General features: G+C 37.3%; 2 protein-coding genes across 4 annotated transcripts; both read right to left on the bottom strand.

The window, feature by feature from the left end:
- Positions 1–696: 696 nt before the first annotated feature.
- Positions 697–1,700, bottom strand: LOC132698235 (uncharacterized Golgi apparatus membrane protein-like protein CG5021). 2 transcript variants are annotated; one of them, XM_060664195.1, is made up of 5 exons: positions 1,670–1,700; positions 1,539–1,612; positions 1,255–1,489; positions 1,066–1,191; positions 697–1,007 (listed from the first exon to the last, which is right to left on the bottom strand). In XM_060664195.1, the coding sequence occupies exons 1-5, from the start codon at positions 1,682–1,684 to the stop codon at positions 807–809; spliced, it is 651 nt and encodes a 216-aa protein (XP_060520178.1). In that variant the 5' UTR covers positions 1,685–1,700; the 3' UTR covers positions 697–806. The 2 variants fall into 2 exon arrangements, with proteins under 2 accessions (XP_060520178.1, XP_060520179.1); XM_060664196.1 differs by having other exon boundaries at positions 1,066–1,179.
- Positions 1,701–3,104: 1,404 nt separating this feature from the next.
- Positions 3,105–13,033, bottom strand: LOC132698273 (tyrosine-protein phosphatase non-receptor type 61F). Of its 2 annotated transcripts, XM_060664257.1 has the most exons (9): positions 12,791–13,033; positions 12,420–12,598; positions 12,126–12,365; positions 11,845–12,070; positions 11,348–11,518; positions 8,103–8,342; positions 7,654–7,817; positions 5,628–5,741; positions 3,105–3,546 (listed from the first exon to the last, which is right to left on the bottom strand). In XM_060664257.1, exons 1-9 carry the CDS (start codon positions 12,866–12,868, stop codon positions 3,522–3,524), a joined length of 1,437 nt encoding a protein of 478 aa, XP_060520240.1. In that variant the 5' UTR covers positions 12,869–13,033; the 3' UTR covers positions 3,105–3,521. The 2 variants fall into 2 exon arrangements, with proteins under 2 accessions (XP_060520240.1, XP_060520239.1); XM_060664256.1 differs by having other exon boundaries at positions 3,105–5,741.
- Between the last annotated feature and the right edge of the window lie 85 nt (positions 13,034–13,118).

The raw sequence follows: 13,118 nt of genomic DNA, 5'->3' as shown, positions 1-13,118 counted from the left end.
CAATAGTCTTCTTTGCAACGCTTGACTCTAATGTAATACCAACGTCCGTCGAGATAGTTTATCATTTGATTATGGTCCAATCGAATAAATATAGCAGTTTGGCAACGCCATGCGTCCGGATTTCGGCGACCACAGATAAAATAGCCAAGTCATCACAATACGAATCCATAAACATCCACACAAAACAAACGAATTTTCACCAAACTACGAGCGATACGTATTAAACAATTCGAGTAACCAAAGCACTGAGTATAATTTTTATTGAACGATAATTTTTGACCGATTTCTATTTCTAATAGAACCAGCAAAAGGAATTTTCAGTGCTGGGACAATACGTACTGCTGTTCGTCGCTTAAATAGATGGCGCGACACACACACAGTTTGAGTTGTAATTGTTTTTTTTTGGCATTTTAAACCATTGTCGGACAGATGGCGCCACAAGACATATTATAGAAATGGCCAAAGTCAGAATCGTGAGAGAGTTGAAATTGGGCAGACAAGTAGATCCCGATACGAAGATCATTGTTTGTACAGTAATTTTTTTTCTAAATCTTAGTGAAATCTGTAAAATAAAAATTTGGCATTGAATAGGATACTTTTTTAAACTTTTCCAAAAACTCTTCCATCACCCAAAATATCTAACTGGGTTCGTGGATGATGGACGGGCATCATAACTTCAACGAAAAAATTACACGGATAAAACGGAGGTCAAAATCTCGCATCTTCTCTCTGGATATATAATATTAAACAAATAACATCTACAGATATCACAAAAACTTATAGTAGAACGCGTGGCAATATGAAAATTACACAGTGCGAGTGGGCTGACTTGATGCTTTCGCAGGGTTTGCATTTTGTTGAGTCACTATGGAAACGGCGTTTTGTAGGACCTGTTTTTTTAAAAAGTCTGAAGTGATGGACCTTAAACTTTGCTGGTTGCCGACCTTGCACCTGATGTAGCCGTGCAAATTGGCGCCGTTTAGACTGAGCGCAATCAACACCACCAACTAAAATTGCATCACACTAATATGTGAGTTGATTTGCTTAAAAAATTCGATCGTTTACCATCCATTTCAGTTTCAATCCGAATAGGGCAATAAGAAAAAACACTCCCCAAATAAAAGGGGTCAACACCAACGCCGTCCAAAATATCCTAGATTCCCGTTCATTTATTCTGTTCTGCAGTGTACCCTAGAAAGGGTCACATGTAGATTCAGTACCCCAACACACAACAAGTATCGAGCCGTCCGCTACCTTTCTAGATTCGTAAACCCAATGAGACTTGCCGTCATCGTCCACGTAATTCCACCATCGCAACCCTACCATCAGCCTCCCGGTAATGTTTTTAACCGTCCAAAAATCCATGGATAACAGAATTACTATGACCACAAAGCTGGTTATAAAACTATTGCTGAACCACCCGCAAAGCATGTAGGCTACTATCGCTGCCGCCCTGAAGCCTACGTGGAACAGGGTCACGTAGGGATGGCTAAAACACAATTTTCAAATCGGGACTAAAATAAATGTGAACATAGTACGCCAGATAATTTTTTGCATTTCCCGATATGTCTTCTTCTCCGAAAACAATAGTGTCGTCCTCGAGAAGGGGCATCTAAAAAGGCTTACGTTTACCGTTTAATCAAAATCAAACCTTATCAGTAAACTTTACCATAGGCGATGACATCTCCAAGTATCCCCTCTTTTTTCATTTGCCCCATTTAACCAATTGTATCGGAACCATTCGGCCAATCCAGAATTTTTTTCACAAAAGGCGCAGGGCGAAACAAATAATTTCATTGATATACAAACTTTTCAAGTGGAAATTATCATCTATTATTTTATAATGTTGGTTTAATTCAAAATAATATCAAAAGTTAATTTGATACACCTTACTCTATTTCTTAACATTTTATGCCGAGTTGAGCAGAGACGCTAGGATGATTCTCCCATTATCGACAGCCACAGTATTTGTGAATCGAGAAGATGACAGAAAACCATTGGAACCAGAAATTACCACCGGGTTATCTCTGCGTATGACAAAATTAAAATGTTTTTTTAACGCCGGTTTAAAATATATTTATTTGAATACTGACGTTAATTTTTCAATCACATTTTAATGATGCCGAATAATTTACGAGGGCACGCGGGGAGTTGGCACGCCTTCTCCTCCATTTCCGTCTCGTAGTCGCCGCAGTTCGAGCGGCAGTGCCGCCATCTTATGATCCTGCCCCGACCGCACGTTACGCTGCAATCCGACCAACTAGTCCACGACTGCCATTGGGGTTTTCGCGTTTTATCCGCTGTTTTAGCTTCCCGTTTCAGTTTTCCGAGAAATTTCGATACTGCGAGTTTTGCGCTCGCAGTTTCCCCGCGCCTCGATCCCAAATCGTGACCACAGTTCGCCTCACGGTACGGCAAAATTGATAATTGGAGCAGCGAAGCTAAAATTAACAACCTTACGTTGACGTCCATTTGACGTTTGACATCTGACATGATTGCTTTCAAAATCTCATCGATGTATGTGCTCCTGCCCACCAATGCGGAACTTTCGCAAAATCGATGCATGCACCCTGTATAAAGTGTTTTTCACGTCTCGCCGAAATTCGAAGTTACGGCAAACTTTGGTGAATACAAAGATTTGTACAAATAATAGCGATTTTCGATGATCTCGCGAAACATGAAAGTTTTCCTCCATGGAATTTACACTTCTGTTAAAACCAAATTATTCCATGTATTACAGTTTTTATAATAATAATAATAAATTGTATATATATATATATATATATATATATATATATATATATATATATATATATATATATATATATATATATATTACTAGAGAAGAGGCGAAGTGTAGCAAAAGCAACTCCAAGAATCGGGGAACAGACAAGCAGAAAAAAATCGAATTCGGCGATCGCGTAATCGCCAAAAATGAAAACGTCACAGACCGCCAGTATTGTGACAATAGCGATTTGTCAGGGACCGACGTTGCGTGACGTATTACATCCTCCAGTCGTACAGTTATATCTTGCAAGTTTCTCTTTTGTGGTGATTAAGGAAATGGACGGGCTAACAAAAACGACGCCATTTAATAACCTCATATTTATGTTCGTTAATTAGTAAAAATGTTTTTAAAGTACTACTAGGGCAAAATATATAATTATAATATTACGTAAAATTTTCTATTACATAAATGATAGTCGATTTAATTATTAATTCAGTTCGAATAGTACAGTGGTTCTATGTTATGGGGAGGGGGGGGGGGGGGGGCCAAAAACACACTTCAAGTTACTACGAGACTGGAAAAATACGGTCTAAAAATTACCTTTGTTTGGCGCCCTGTAAAACCAAAACAAGACGCTATAAATTTCTCTAAAAGCTTTCACCGATCGACGAGAACTAAATACGAAAGGAGGAGCGAGTGAGTGTGAAATTTCTTAAAATGTCAAACCGCAGAACTTGTCCTCGACTAGTCTGAATGTGTCATAGTCCAGGTGCCTCCAAAAAAATTTCAAATGTCAGTCTTGAAGTGTCGTTTTTGGCCTGGAATAAGAAACTTAGGTGTATTAATTATCTCGCCGGATGGTCCGTATATATAGTTCCGAAAAGAAAAAATGTTCCCCCACTCTTTACGATATACATATTTATATATGGAATCACATTTTCGTTATAATACTAGATCGACAATGGGATTCGTAGACAATGAATTCAAATTAATAAAAAAAAACGATTGGATGACGCCTCCGTCACCCAAGACCTATTGTCATTTTAAGGGATGCAAAAACCTGACGCTGGACAGTTTCGGCAACGATACTTGAGATTACAGCAAATGACTCTTAAAAGTGTATTAATTAATTAATAATTTAATTTGTGAATAACAAATTCCCAACACCAAATGGTATCGTTAATTATGTCGAAATGTATAAAACAAAACTTGAAACTCAGGAAGAAAAAAAAAGTATGAATTTTTAGCGGGAGTATACCGGGTGACACAAGAAAGAGGGAACACTCTTAGAACTTTTAAACGGCTTGAGATAGTGATTTGAAATTTGGAACGGTTAATTAATATAGTCTGAAGGTGCAACGTGCAGGAGATCATTCCACGTAGAATAGAACGGTTCTTCTTCTTTTCTTCTTTTTAACTTTGAAAATTGTGTCTAGAAGGCTGCGACCATCATACTATTTATTGGGTCACTTAATGGGAAAAAATGTAAACTAAATTTTTCTTTACTTATCTAATGGCAAATAACATTTAATGCAATGAAACATTATTTTTTTAGGATAACCTAGTTTTTTTCAAATAGCAATCTAATGGGAACAAAAACTTTTTAAAAGCGGTACTTTTTTTGCAACACTTTGACACTAAATCCGTTAAAAAATAAACTCACAGGAAGGAAAAAACAGTAAAGTAAATACATTTTTATAAAAACAAAATATACTTCTATTCATCAAGTCGGCATGATTGAACATTCTGACAGTTTGTACATTTTTATCCGATTATCGATTTTGTCGTGTTATCGATTTGGATTATCATGGAAAACAATAATCAATTTACAAATTGAGAAAAAGTTGATGTTTCTGATATACGGAGAATGCAGAAAAAACTCTCGACAGGCCCGTGCATACTTTCTTTAAAATGCTGGAATTGAATATAAGAAATTCACAAAATAATCGGCATGATAATTTTATTATAAATGAAGAAATGGGATTTGATGTTGTGGGATACCTCAAGGTAAACACGGTTATCATTTTTTTAAGTCTAATCTTCATCAACATTTTTATGAAGCCGACTTTGTAATAACACTTCGATATTGTAATTTGCTGTTAGATAAACATAATAGACAGAACATTACTTTTGGCGTCAAAATATTGCAAAAAAAGTAGCGGTTTTAGAAAGTGTTTGTTCCCACTAAAGTGCTATTTGAAAAAACAACTGGGTTATCTTTAAAAAACTAACAGTGCATTACATTAAATGCTATTTGCCATTAGACAAGTAAAGAAAGGTTTTATTTACAATTTTTCCCATAATCAGGTGACCCGATAAATAGTATTTATGATGGTCAAGAATTAAACAAAAATTTTCCTAGGATTTTAGTTAATTTTTTAGGTTTCCTAACAGAGATCCCTTTCCCCCTAGATTGCCGAAACCACACAGCTCAGGCTCCACCATTTATCGATTCTTTTTTTTACAATCTAACATTATACAGGGTGAAACAGATACCTAGGTACAAATGAAAAGTGCGTCGCGGCAGTTAAGTATAAAAAAAAGGCACTTTCAAAGGAATGCTTAAACCGATAGTACTTGGACATCTGACATCCGAAAATAACGAGTAAAAATTCTGAAAAAACCGACGGATGAGGGGGTGGGGCTAAGGTAAGAGGGGTGAGGCTAGCGACGACCGTCTTTACGAACTACTACCAACGACTCGACGAAATAAAAATTTTCTTCGCTCCTCCCACCTCTAGCTCGCTGATATGTGCGTAAATCGAATTCCAATTCTTTTTTATGGCCATCCGCCCCGCCCCCTCGCGGCGTCTATTGTTTATAGTACAGGTAGGCGGCGAGGCAGCCGCCCGAGAGCACCGCCACGCCCCCTACCGCCAACAAAGGTAAATATAGAGACCTCTTCAGCTGCGTCCATTGCTCGTTCGCCTGCTGTCGCCGCTTCATGTCCCTGACCTGCGCCTCCATGTGCTGTTTCCGTTCGACACGTTTCCGGTGCCTCAGGTCCGCCGCGCTGAAAACAAACGCATCGGTTTAGCCCCACCCACATGAAGGCACTGCTTTTTTTTCGTTATAAAGAGTTTCCGTTATACAGAGTTATAGACACTTGAAAAATAACAATACACATATGTGTCCTGTAATATATAATTATTTATATACATATTTTAATATCTACTTAGGAACAATTTATATAAACATTAAAGAACTACATTTAATGTTTCAAATAATCGGTCATTTACTTTCGAATTTTTTTAGTGTACCAATACGCATCTCGTATATTCGCTTGTATTTTCACCATCTTCCAAAGTGCCAGCATGACACTGTAATGTGATTGATAGTATTACGACATATTATTAAATTTTAAGTAAACTGTATTTGTATTTTACGTAGGAATAAAAACGTCTGTACATTTTGCTCATCAAAACTTCTTCTGCACCATTTGATACCTAAAATTCAAGTTGAATTACAACAACAAAAAAAGATACTTTATTTTATTTAAATTTATACGACCCGAGCGCCATATACCTTGATATTTACAAACACGAGCTTATATGACTTTAGCACTTAAACAAATTTAACAAGATTGCGTTCGAAAAATCGTCGGTGAGCGGGGCAAGTTCGTCGAAAATAGCGCGAATCAGCTTGTTATTTTAAAAAGGATTCTTGTCTTAGAGGGACGCATTGTTTTTCTATCGTGCTCCCTGGGGATCACTGAGGAACTTTCGCAAAATCCATGTAATTTGATTGTGAATACACCCTGTACAAACTATCCTTCACATCTCGTCGAACTTCAAAGTTACGGCACACTTCGGAAAATTTTAAAATTTGTACTGGTAATTGCAATTTAAAATTATATTTTTTTAAATATCTTGCGTCCCCTTTATTATAGACGAAACCTTAAACTCTCTCTCGACACAGTTTACGATACTGTTAATATCAAATTATCACATCTTTAAAAGTTTTTCATAATTCACCCACAAAAGCGTAAATTTCTAGGATCTATTAGAATTTTTTGCTCACAAACCACGTGCACTGTATATAATTCCAACAATGTTGGAAATAGAGGATATAGCCCTGGATCTCCTTAATTTCCTGGTATCCGAATTTTTCCAATGGAGTAAATGGTTTTCAAAAAACTACTTGTTTTCTGAAACCATGCAATACGTGGTAATATTAAAAGACGTCATCGCGTCTAGATTGAGGGCGAGAAATGGTGATTTTCATTTGGAGTTTTTCAAATACCTCGATCAGCGTATGTGATAGACAAAAACCATAAATAAAAAAATTGTATCCCTTGGTACGGCCTATAACACTGTTTGAACGGATTAGCTATTGTTTGTACGAATTTTGATTTACGGTGAATAAGTAACTCTTTAAAAGAACAATTTTCAGGACCATTTAGATTTTCGTCCATAACTTAAAGTTATATATAATCGAAAAAATACGTGGAACAAAAGTTATATGATGAATAGCTTTGGAGGAAAAGATGTTTTTCTGGGTGCCAAAATAACCACAAAAAAAAAATTAAAAAAATACTTCGCGTTATTTTATTGCTCCCAATTTAAAGAGTCTAAATGCGGGTCCAGACTTCTACTTCTATATATTATTTTAATTCTTGCAGTATATCCCACGCGTGATCCGACAAGATATATTTGACATATTTGATATATTTAACAATATTCTGTATCTGTCATTTGAGATGACGGGGATTTATCGTCATTAACTCGTTAAAGCGAGAACGACAGCGGCCCAAGTACGGTGCCCTAGGGTACACCGCAGGTAACAATCCCTACATCGACTTACTGGGTTCCCTTAGCGGGAAAGCTTTTTGTTGGATTATAAATACTTCCTCTTTTAGTGTTTTTACCCCATCATTAAGTGAAAAAATGCCAAAATAAGAGGTACAAAAAGAACGATGGCCTCACCTCGCGGACTGATCTGAAGCAGGACTGTCCGACTTGACCCGTTCCTCATCATCGGCGTCCTCGTCGCCGTCGTCATCTTCGTCGCTCTCCTCCTCCAGGTCGTCCTCGCTGCTGCCTTCGCCATCTGCCGGCACGACAGGCAACGGGCCGCTCGGCACGTGTTTCTGTAAATGATTAGAAGTTGATGGAGAATGAGTAATGTATATCAACTTGCGTTTTTCAAATGGAACGCCCTGTATATATTACATTTTTAGATTCTGCGAAACATTCTGGAACTTTTTTCCGTTTAAAAAATTAAAATCAACGTCGGTCCAGCACTCATCGGACACCCTGTATATATAAAAAATAATTAATTCAATTTAAACCATGAAACTTTTGTATAAACTTCTTTTCTTTCTAAACTCAATAGTTCCCGACAAAGAATAAACTATATTTTTTTTATCTCTCACCTCGTCGCCGTTTTCTTTGTAGGTCAAATCGTCGTCCGACACGCTGGTCGGTATAGTGGGCAGTGGACGGTTAGCGTAGGGGGTGGAGGAAGAGACCCCGTTTTGGCAGGACAGGCTGTCTATGCGGGGCGGAGGCAGGGGCGGCGGCTCGTCGTCCTCCTCCTCCTCGGAAGTGACCGCCTCCTCGACGATGTCGCCACCTGGCGAGCCAGATTTATACGACGCGTCGGCGTGATTCGACTACGAACGAGAAATTCGGACCAGGTTTAGGTTTAGGTGTGTGTAGCGAGTCAAAACAAACGTTAATAACGCAATATTAATTAAGCTCACGAAACGGATTTGTAAAAGTGGACAGATTATGCAGGCTAAAAATTTGAACTTTATTGTAAAAGTTCGGGTTTAAAAAACTTCTAACTGATTTATTAAGGACATTTTTTTTGTGGGGATACTTAAAAAATAAAATTTATTATAACAGGCTTGAAAGTTTACAAGTGATAAGAGAAAGACTTAATATTGTTTTACAACAGGGGGTTCGATTTTTAAAAAATGATGTTGCTGTCATTTTGACAGCTGGCGATCGTCGTTTGTTTTTTCTATTTGCATAATAGAGCAAAAATCTTCAAACTTTTATATTTACACTTATTTTCCCGGAAGGTGGGTGTCAAAATATAATGAATAGCCCTGTACTTGAAAGTCCAAACTGATAAGAATTCGGAGAGCTTTTGTTTATAATATATAAAGCAACTTACGTATTAATAATTTAATATATTCGTTAATACGAAAAATTAGGTTCTTTCCATCACAGAAACCATATGGTATATTTCTAAACTGAGTCTATAATACAGAGTAATCTGGTTTAACATATTCTATACATTATTGTTAAAACCTCTACAAAACAAACAATTTTGACTGGGAGGGGATTACTTTGAAGGGGACAACATTATTTCAGAAAATATCTAATTATCTACTATGCAGCCCATTTTCTGTTTTTATAGCCCTGCCACCCAATACTTGACTTTTATTAAATCTACATCTAAGAATCTTCCCTTTTATTTATCTACATTAAGTTTGAGCGTGTTGTTTTTCAGCCATTGCGATGAATTATGTAATTTTTGCGGGACACCGTAACGCTGCGGCGAAAAAAAAGAGCTACTACCATCTTTGACAGTAAAATACGGTTCAAACCGATAGTATTCAACTTTTGCAATACGATTGACAGAGCCGAAAGCTTTTAATATATCAAAATCTCCAATACGTCATACACAATCAATTTTCAATGTTCAATATTTAGCAAGTAGCCTAACAGCAACTCCTTCACTATAATTTTTAAAAAATCTGATTTCACTTCGGCATTCTTAAATTGGTCTGAAAAATTAAATCATTTATCAAAATTACCCAGATTGTTATTTAAATTTGGAAGATCGATTGAGTTTGGGTGTGCAAAAGAAATATCTATCTATTTAGACAAAATTTGAACTACTTCGGGCGCTTACCTCGCGAGCAGACGTGGACGGACTTTTGAACTACCGCCGACGTGAACCGCGCTAGTGTCACGCATTCTTCGGGACGGGGGCGGGGATATCCGGGGAAGGGATGACATTCGAACTACTGACGGGGAAAGGACGCGAATTAATGTCACGCTTTCCACGTTTCGTTCGAGTCTCGGGGGATGGTGGAATTCGCAAGAGTTTACAAATAAATTGAGTAACTTTACAAAAGAAAAATATTTGGAGCTTCTAAACACGATTAAGGAGTAACTTATTTTAATAATTATAATAGGAACAAAAATATAGTGCTGTTATTACTTTGACGTTTTAAGTATTTTACAGTACTTTAACTGCAGACAGATCCGTGGTAAAACCCATCCCATGGACTGTAACAAATATTTGTAGGAACTTGAATTTTTATTCGAAACATAAATGTAAATGTCGATTAACAACATTCATCTTCTTGTATTTTTGTGTTATATGTGTATATGTATATGTGTATGTTATAAAAATACAGATAATTATTAGAATCTTACAATTAAACATTGTTTGAAGGTTTCTGTTTTTTAAAACTTTAAAATGTGGAAGAAGCAATAGTGACGATTTTTTAAGTAACCCATACTTTTTTATTATTATTATTATATTTAATATTTTGTATATTAATAATGAAACTATGGAGGAATGTAAGGAAATAGAACATAATAAATTGTTACTGTGTTCTATAAGGGTCTGCGGTTTTGAAGTAATAAACAGTAGGCAAAACTAATTACGCGATCGGTTGTAAATGCACTATACTTCTGGTCCTAGTATAATTCACTCGTATCCCCAGATATGACCTAACTAGACTTTTTTCTCCGGGGTCGTTCATGAAATTTGGATTAATTGGGTGAGTTTGCTATAATTCGTTTCAATTAACTCTCGTCTTTGTATTGGATTTCCTCTTTCCAGCTTCGGCAGTTTTGAAGATATTTATGCGTTCTGCTAATTTTTACTAAGACTGTATATATTATAATTTTCCTTACTGCTCCAGTGTACTAGGTCCCTTATTATTTTTAATAATTAATTAAATTGCCAAAAGTTTTCAATATTCGATTGTCTTAAACATCAATCTGACCTTGACGGACTTGATCTGGAAAAGAGTAATGTTCAGTATCCATTATATTTTATTCTATAATTACCCAAATAAATAATTAAATAAATAACCCAAAAAAAAATTCAAAATTAAAAAAAATATACTTTTAACAATATTCGCGATTTAAATCACCTGTTATATTTCTTAATATAGCACTTAATATCTTAAAAACCATGCAAAAACCATAAATTCGAAAGTTGGAACTGTTTATATGAACTATATGACCACATAAAAGAAACTGACAACTGTTATGGTCAATTATCATCATATGGGGAATCCAATTTTCAGTTTATTGAAAATTACCGACGCAGCCTGTACATTTGTAAAAAATCATCAAGAATAAAGTTTTTTAGTCCAGATCGCGCGCGTCTTCTGGTTCAGCGATTTTTGTGGATCGCATATACCGTTTTTGAGAAATTACTTTTTTAAATTTTTAAAAATACTTCCCGACCCCCCAACCCCCCCAGGAAAATCGTAAAAAAAAAAGATGGACGCCACTGTCCGATCGCGGCCATGTTTTATAGGGTGATGTACCTCGTAAGTGGTTTAAAAGGAGAAAAATCCAGCGCACTGGCTTAAGTTGTTCAGAAGTTATTCAATTTTCGGGGTCCTTAAAAAGTACATACTTCAGTGCCCTCCTCCGTATTCGATGGGTTGAGCAGCTGCTTCACCCCTTCGATGATCGCCTGATAAGAGAACCGCAACTGCTCGTGGGTCTGGATCAGCCCTATCCGGTATTTCCGCATCTCCAGCAGAACGTCCTCGACGTTCACCGAGTTTAGGCCGTACTTTTCAATCTGCGCACCATTATTGCGTTTGGTGGTTTAAACAAATAATATTGATAAATAAAATTGACTGCTGGCTAATAGTTTTTCATGTTAATGCTCAGAAAATACTTCCTGCTGTAGCAGCAGTAATAGTCAGTAATTTTTTAAGGTCATTTGAGTATAAATTATTTACTATTTATATTATGAATTGTTAATTTCACCTGTATATTTAGGGTTAGAATTCTTATTGCAAAAGTGTTAGTTTATTCCCTATTTTTGATCTCATTTATGTATTTTTTTAAACCAAGGGACAGATTAATAAATATCACTACCAAAACATTAAAATTACCACATACAAGAACAAGGCAAGAATCCACGAGACAAAATGTCCCAGAGCGGCCGATGCCGGCCGAACAGTGAATCACGGCTGGCCCCACGTTCTCCTCCAACACCCCGGCCGTCCTCACCCTCTTCAAAAAATCGAGGAATTTCGTCGGCGAACAAGGCACCCCGAAATCGGGCCAGGTGATGTAATGGAACTGAAGTATATCTCTAGATTTATCGCTCTCCGTGTCAGTCAACCTGGCACCAACACATTTGCTACAATATGAAACGAAGCACCTAAAATTCACTTTACCTCAGCACTCTGGTCAGGTAGTAGGAGTGGTCTTGCTGCTCGAGATACTCGAGGGTGAGCCCGACGTCGTCAAAGCTCATTGTCGCGCCTACCTTAGCGGGCCAGTACTGGTAACACTTTTCCGCCTTTTTCTCGATCAATTTGTTCAGCATTAACACAGCTTTGCTATTTTGTTCCCAAATCATCAGCCAAAAGTGGCTGACCGTATTGGCCAGTGGCCCTTGCGTCAAAATGTATTTCCTAAGTTTTAAAAAATAAAATCCCACGTCCCGATTAAACCTACACAGGACTCACCTATTAGCTTTTTCTACTCTGCATAAGTTGGCATTTATATAATCGGTCGAACCGCGTTGCAAAACAATTCTACTGTGATCGTAGGGATGCACGTCTCTATATCTATTTAGCACTTTGTTTTGGGGTTTCAGCGCTTCCATACAAGTCCCGCCCTGTTTAAGGCTTTTGGCTCGTATTTTCTAAAACGAATACGTTGTTGCAGTAGGGAGACTACATTCAGTTCCATTAAATGTTTAGTTATTTTTAAAATAACGCCGATAAAAACATAAACAGTAGTTTTTATGACTGGCGTTTCCGTGAGTCATCTCGCATTATTACCCCTTTGTTCGAAGCTGGGACGGAAAGTGTCTCGCGAGAGTCACCACATATACCTGATAAAATGCCGGCCAGTCATCTTTCGAGTTCAATTCCAAATATTCCGTTTCGATGTTGTTCGCGGCCGCTGTCATGGTTGCCAAGAACTTTTTCAACTTCCGAACCACTAATAAACCCAAAACATTATTCCCGTACTGGACAAACGGAAACCGAGCAACAAAACTTCACCGTAAACGTCCCGATACCATACTTGAACAGAGAACGAGAATTTGCAGTTCCACAAACCAAACAAAGAACGACCTTTGCGCAAAGTACAGTTGAAGTTTGCGTTCCGGCCGATAAAAGAGAGCTCGGGATAGTGGCGAGCCGTTCCGCGTGAGGGCG

The sequence above is a fragment of the Cylas formicarius genome, unplaced genomic scaffold, assembly GCF_029955315.1.
Source record: "Cylas formicarius isolate icCylForm1 unplaced genomic scaffold, icCylForm1.1 PGA_scaffold_2__14_contigs__length_35257938, whole genome shotgun sequence".
NCBI classification, from domain to species: domain Eukaryota; kingdom Metazoa; phylum Arthropoda; class Insecta; order Coleoptera; family Brentidae; genus Cylas; species Cylas formicarius.
The sequence above is the reverse complement of the archived record's forward strand: the minus strand, read 5'-3'. Positions and strand labels throughout refer to the sequence as shown.

Excerpts from the sequence above, each read along its gene's own strand:
- LOC132698235 (XM_060664195.1), bottom strand. Across the intron at positions 1,490-1,538 it reads AATGCAAAAAATTATCTGGC|CCATCCCTACGTGACCCTGT; the intron begins GTACTATGTTCA and ends ATTGTGTTTTAG. Across the intron at positions 1,008-1,065 it reads GATTGAAACTGAAATGGATG|TTGGTGGTGTTGATTGCGCT; the intron begins GTAAACGATCGA and ends ATGCAATTTTAG.
- LOC132698273 (XM_060664256.1), bottom strand. The coding sequence starts at position 12,868 with ATGACAGCGGCCGCGAACAACATCGAAACGGAATATTTGGAATTGAAC. Across the intron at positions 12,599-12,790 it reads ACTGGCCGGCATTTTATCAG|AAAATACGAGCCAAAAGCCT; the intron begins GTATATGTGGTG and ends TATTCGTTTTAG. Across the intron at positions 8,343-11,347 it reads ATACGGAGGAGGGCACTGAA|TCGAATCACGCCGACGCGTC; the intron begins GTATGTACTTTT and ends TCTCGTTCGTAG.